The sequence below is a fragment of the Chenopodium quinoa genome, unplaced genomic scaffold (assembly GCF_001683475.1).
Source record: "Chenopodium quinoa cultivar QQ74 unplaced genomic scaffold, ASM168347v1, whole genome shotgun sequence".
NCBI classification, from domain to species: Eukaryota; Viridiplantae; Streptophyta; class Magnoliopsida; order Caryophyllales; family Amaranthaceae; genus Chenopodium; species Chenopodium quinoa.
The window spans coordinates 5,028,770-5,034,769 of record NW_018744537.1 but is presented as its reverse complement, the minus strand read 5'-3'; the positions used below and the strand labels follow the sequence as shown (position 1 = coordinate 5,034,769).

Sequence of the window (6,000 nt, the reverse complement as noted above, 5' to 3'; positions counted from 1 at the left end):
TCAAAGCAACCTGACTGTCCATGTAACCTCTGAAGCTAATATTGCCATTGCTCTATATTTTACTTCAGCTGAGGATTTGGATACCAAACCTTGCTTCTTTGACTTCCAAGCAACAATAGATTTCCCAAGAAGAACATATTCAGTGACTAATCTCATGGAGTCCACACAACTAGCCCAATCCAAGTCAAAGAAAGCATGTAATGAGATGTGATCAGAAGCTCTAAGCAAGATTCCCTGGCCTTCTGTATTAGCAACATAGCTTAGAGTATGAATAGGAGCCTGTAAATGAGAAGAATAAGTCTGTTGCATAAACTGACTCAAAGATTGAACTGCAAAAGACAAATCATGTCTTGTATGGGTTAAGAAATTCAGCTTCCCAACTAATGACCTGTATTGCTCTGCATCTGGTAAAGGATCACCAAGCTGTAGTTTCAGACCCAATGGAAAAGGTGTAACAGCTCTAGACTTCAAAGGTAAGCCACAATTAAGAGTTAATTCCTTGGTAAACTTCTTTTGACTGAGCAGATTGCCATCAGAAGTGTAACCAACTTCAATCCCAAGGAAATAACTAAGTCTGCCAAGATATTTTATAGTAAACTTATTATGCAAATCACTTCTCAAACAAGTCATATCATCAGTATCATTTCCTGTTAGAATTATGTCATCAACATAAACTGCAGCTACACAAATAAACCCATTCCTTCTCTTAATGAATAAGCTGTAATCATTTTTTGATTGTTCAAAACCCATATCAATTAAGGAGCTGACCAGTTTCTCAAACCATTGTCTTGAAGCTTGCTTCAAGCCATATATGGACTTTCTCAACTTGCACACTTTGTTTCCTGGGTTATCAAACCCCTCTGGCACTTTCATATAGACCTCTTCCTTCAAGTCACCATGTAAAAAAGCATTATTCACATCCAGTTGAAACAGATCCCATCCTTTACAAGCTGCTAAGGCAATTAGACATCTAATGGTGTTCATTTTCACAGCTAGACTGAATGCTTCTTCATAGTCTATGCCATATTAAATCTTTAGCAACAAGTCTTGCTTTGCATCTTTCAAGCTCACCATTAGCTTTTAACTTCACCTTGAATACCCATTTGCATCCAATGAGTTTCTTCCCTCTAGGTAAGTCCACCAAATCCCAAGTGCCATTTCCAACCAATGCTGCAATTTTCTTGTCCATAGCTCCAACCCACCATAAAATTTGAGTTGACAAACTTTACATCTTGTATTGTACCAAATAGTATTTTAATATGTCAAATTTATAAAATGAAATCATATTCATTTTCATGATCATTCAAGATAGCCCTCTAACTAAATTATTTGTTATCATAAAATTTCATGAACACCTAATGCCAACTTCCAAGTGGCATGTTGATGGATAATAATGAAGTAATTCCTTAAAAAAAAAAAAAAACAAAACAAAAAAAAAAATACAAGGTTGAGGGAAGAGATTGTGTTCCATGGAAATTATATATACGAGTAGGTTATTTTTCATTCTAAGTTATTACACTTAAATTAAATTTAATACTTTTATCGCAATTTATTACTGGTTACCAAACGAGTCATAAAAGTACTCGTTTTGCCAATTACAGGCCTTTAAAATACAATAGCAAATTGCAACTTAAAAATTCTACGAACTTGGTTAAACGTCGAAACAATACACAAAGGATTTTAAAGTCGATAAACTCTCTTTAATGAAACAAAAGCTCTCAATCAAAATGTGAAAAGTTCATCATACACCCTGGAGTACTATACATGTATGGTATACTCGGTCAAAATACAAGGGTTCAAAAAAACGCGGAAAGAACAATGTATGCAAATATAAAATACATGGAGAGTGAGGAATGACTCAAGTGGTTAGAGCTTTCCTTCTGATTCTAGGAGATCTTGAGATCGATTCTCACCCCCGTCCTTATGGCTCTCTAAACACCAAAAAATATACTAGTATATAAAATACACGAACAAATTACAACTTTTCTAATGACAATGTGACATCAATCCCCGCCTCAGCTACCTACATGTTTCACTCTACCACCTCGCAAGATTTATTATCTATCTCAAAATAACTTTTACAATGCATCTAATACCACAAACTCGTTTGTCCCATCTTCTCATGTTTTGATTGGAAGATAATGGGTTGTTGGTTTGAATTGTTAAATTTAATTTTCCAGAAATTCAAAGATTTCAACATTCCTAAGCTAGAAACAAATTAGATAGTGAAATACCCAAATCTCTCTTCATTTTCCCGCTTTATGCGTTTTCCGGCAACAATTCTCTTTGCGCATTTCATTGCTCAGCTGCAAAGAGATTTTCGACGACTTAACAAAACCAAAGAACGATGACAAAATCATGACTTCATTTTCAGGCAACTTTGCCACGAAAATGTGTCAAATGGAAAAATTTCAAATTCTAGTATGTTGGATATAAAAGTAAAGCAATTATAAATAGTAATTCTTTAATAATACATATAAACTATTTCCTTCGTTCTTTTTTACTTGACCCCGCTTTGACTTTTACACTATTCACCACCCTTTTCTTGACCGTCTTTTGTGAATAATATATAAGAAAGAACATATTCTTTGATCGTCGGAAAAATTCGTGGCAATAATCCTATATCACTTTGCCATATATTCATATGACAATATGATGACATTATCTCAAACTACTTGTATAATTTTGTTGACTTGTGCATAAACGAACGAAATGATTCATAAATTAATAATGTTCACACTTAGACGTGTTTCCGTTAAACTCTAACATTTCGTTAAAAAGAAACAAAGTTTGTAAATCATACACCAATCTTTATTACTCTGACTAATATCAAAACATCACTTCCCTAGTACATTACTACATTTACTTTAGTTTTCTCTAGCTAAGCTAGCTTAATTATTTTTCATCAACAACAAATTCTTTCATCTATAAATACACATTAGGGTTACGAACTTTAATCATATACTGTACAAACTACAAAGTATATATTTGTGACCTTCTCTCGACCACCTACACCATCTTCTTCGATCGATTTCTTTTTATTTCTTCCATTGAATTAAAGAGAGAAAATTTTAGCAACTATATATGTCGATGGGGAAGAGATCGTACTACCTTTTTATCTACTCACTCTTAATCCTCCTCTTCTCGGCCACTTTGGTGGCAGGTGATTGCACTTGCGACCATGAAGAAATCACTAAAGACCAAAACTCGGACACATTGAAATATAAACTTGGGGCTATTTTCATCATTTTGGTGGCAAGTGCCCTCGGAGTATGTCTCCCTATAATAGGAAAAAGTTTCCCATCGTTACACCCCGAGAGTAATTCATTTTTCCGAGTAAAGACTTTCGCGGCAGGGGTAATTTTGTCCACGGGGTTTATTCACGTGTTACCCGATGCCTTCGAAAGTCTTACTAGCCCTTGCCTGAAGGAGAATCCGTGGGGGAAGTTCCCCTTTACCGGACTCGCCGCCATGGTGGGGGCTCTAGGGAGTTTGATGATCGATGCGTTCGCCACCGGGCACAATCGTAGGGTCCACTTTGGGAAGGCGACCGTGGCGGCGGGTGTGGATGAAGAGATTAGTGGTGATCACGCGGGGCATGTGATATATTAAAACTACTCTGTAGTTTTTTTTTTGAAGAAACTCCGTAGTTTAATACTTATAAATAATAATTTTGAAATAAGGGTGTATGTACGTACAATGTCATACTGTCATAGGGTCAGTTAGGCAGGGGGTTTAATTATTTAGGGAGATAAGAGAGGCCGAAAGTACTTAAGGACATAATAACTTTCCAACTTGTCTTTAGTACTATGAGTTAGATAGCCAATATTTGTCAATGAAATAATTGAATGGGACATTGCTATATCTACCCACCGAGTAGAAAAATAATATTTGAAAATGTTGAGTTGTATAATTGCATTAAGTCATTTAAATTAACACCGGATATATATGGAAATCATGTTATCTATTGAATTATTGTTCAGGTGTTGGAGATGGGTATTGTGGTTCATTCAGTAATTATAGGAATATCACTGGGTACTTCTGAAAGTCTCGATACCATTAAACCTCTAATGGCGGCTTTGTGCTTCCATCAATTCTTCGAAGGTGTAGGACTTGGTGGATGCATTGTACAGGTAAATTATGTATCTATGTTATAAATTAAGTATGCTAATGTATGATCCTATCATAATGAACATTATTTTTCTAATTTATGCATACTATGTATGTATCCTTGGTAATCATACATGCAGGCAGCGTTCAAGTCAGCATCTACATTGTGCATGGCATTGTTCTTCTCCCTCACAACTCCAGTAGGAATCGCAATCGGAATAGGAATATCTAATGTTTATGATGAAAGTAGTCCAACAGCTCTTATTGTTCAAGGGTTGTTAGATGCGGTGGCGGCCGGAATTTTGATTTACATGGCACTTGTAGATCTTCTAGCTCAAGATTTTATGAACCCTAAGATGCAAACCAACACTAGGCTTTTCTTTGGAGCAAATCTTACCTTGCTACTTGGTGCTGGTTTTATGGCTGTTTTAGCTATATGGGCTTAATTTTTTACCATGACTTTAAGCTTTTTGTGAAGTGATCACTGATTATATTGATTTTTACATCCTTTAAATTTTTTTTTTATTATTTTTTTTTTAATTTTTTGAGTGTTATCGGGTGATGAACTACATACATTTTTGTAAGTATCATATCATTTAATACATGTTTATACCCCGTGTGATTAAGAAACATTCATAGTATTATTCAATCGGTATCCATATATGTATATATCTGACATTTGCATCTAAAAGATTAGATCATCACAAATAAGTATTATTTTTTGTCCAAAGTATATTATTTGGCAGGCTCATGCACCGTACAAACAATAGCACCTTCGTTGGTACAATCTGTGGTAATTTGGTGAATTGAGTAAATTGATTTTGAAAAATTTGTTGTTTTAATTAATTGAGCAAAGCTTGTAAGAGTTCAACATTTCTGTGTGACTGGCCATACCGTGTGGCAGGGGTTACTTGTACGTATTACTTATTCAGGGGTTACTTGTATGTGTTACTTATTCAGGGGTTACTTGTAGGGGTTACTTAATCAATCGGTTAGCGTGTTTTCTGTAAGTAACCCCTATAATTACCCCTGACCCAACGAGTAACCTCTAATTAGTAACTCAGTCACACGGTGTGGCCAGCCACATACAAAAAATTATGGTAAGACTTAGTAATTTAAAAAGGAATATTCGGTAAAAATAACTCCGACCTTCTTGTTTTCTCGTTAAATAATCTCAACTATATTGATTATTTTTAAATAATTTGAACTTTAGAGTGTATTCGCTTTTATTGGTCCCAACCGGTCACCAATCTATTATAACATGTTAATGGACAACCTCTTCCTCCTCTGGCAAGCGGCAGTCCACCCTTCCCCATCCCCACCCACACAAAATTGCCGCCACTGCTCAGCCAACAACCTCGAAACCCCACCACCTCCCTTTAACCAACCCCAAAATCCCACCTCCTCCCTTTATCCAGCCCGAAATGGAATCCCTCCTGCAGAGTTGTTTTAGGGCTAGGGGTGGGCCGGGGAGAAGGGGTGATTTTCGGGGGGTGGGGGTGGAAATCTACCTTAAAACGAAGCTCCAAGAGGCTACGTTGCTGCCCTAACTGGTCCTTGCCAAATTTGTTGTGCCTAGGAAGTTGTTGTGCTGCTATTGGGTTTAATTTAAAAATAACACTTGTTGGAATGTAGACTACTCTTTTAACTTGAATTAATTTTATTTTTGGGTTTTGGGCAACCCATAATAATTGGTTAAAATGTTGGCCTGCCTTGAATTTGGCTTGAAATAGCGGGTTTAATTGTGACATTTTTTATTTGATTTTTTTTTTTGCTCGAACTTGGTCCTGGTCCGGTGCCTTGGCCCAAAAAGAGTATTTTTTTTTATTTTTTGGCCAAGGCTTGACCCCATGGTTAATAGCTCTATGTTCTTCCAATGGCCACCAATAT

At 36.1% G+C, this 6,000-nt stretch overlaps 3 protein-coding genes across 3 annotated transcripts; 2 read left to right on the top strand and 1 right to left on the bottom strand.

Annotated features, from left to right (window-relative positions):
* Window positions 1-1,189, bottom strand: LOC110698858 (uncharacterized mitochondrial protein AtMg00810-like). The gene is made up of 2 exons (XM_021876375.1): window positions 1,072-1,189; window positions 1-1,016 (listed from the first exon to the last, which is right to left on the bottom strand). The coding sequence occupies exons 1-2, from the start codon at window positions 1,187-1,189 to the stop codon at window positions 1-3; spliced, it is 1,134 nt and encodes a 377-aa protein (XP_021732067.1).
* Window positions 1,190-2,808: 1,619 nt separating this feature from the next.
* Window positions 2,809-3,868, top strand: LOC110698801 (zinc transporter 1-like). Its single transcript, XM_021876321.1, has one exon. The coding sequence runs from the start codon at window positions 3,085-3,087 to the stop codon at window positions 3,610-3,612; it is 528 nt and encodes a 175-aa protein (XP_021732013.1). The 5' UTR covers window positions 2,809-3,084; the 3' UTR covers window positions 3,613-3,868.
* A 58-nt stretch (window positions 3,869-3,926) lies between these two features.
* Window positions 3,927-5,115, top strand: LOC110698803 (zinc transporter 8-like). Its single transcript, XM_021876322.1, has 2 exons — window positions 3,927-4,133; window positions 4,251-5,115. The coding sequence occupies exons 1-2, from the start codon at window positions 3,993-3,995 to the stop codon at window positions 4,554-4,556; spliced, it is 447 nt and encodes a 148-aa protein (XP_021732014.1). The 5' UTR covers window positions 3,927-3,992; the 3' UTR covers window positions 4,557-5,115.
* Window positions 5,116-6,000: the final 885 nt, after the last annotated feature.

Excerpts from the sequence above, each read along its gene's own strand:
- LOC110698801 (XM_021876321.1), top strand. The coding sequence starts at position 3,085 with ATGTCGATGGGGAAGAGATCGTACTACCTTTTTATCTACTCACTCTTA.
- LOC110698803 (XM_021876322.1), top strand. The coding sequence starts at position 3,993 with ATGGGTATTGTGGTTCATTCAGTAATTATAGGAATATCACTGGGTACT. Across the intron at positions 4,134-4,250 it reads TTGGTGGATGCATTGTACAG|GCAGCGTTCAAGTCAGCATC; the intron begins GTAAATTATGTA and ends TCATACATGCAG.
- LOC110698858 (XM_021876375.1), bottom strand. The coding sequence starts at position 1,189 with ATGGACAAGAAAATTGCAGCATTGGTTGGAAATGGCACTTGGGATTTG. Across the intron at positions 1,017-1,071 it reads GGTGAAGTTAAAAGCTAATG|ACTATGAAGAAGCATTCAGT; the intron begins GTGAGCTTGAAA and ends AATATGGCATAG.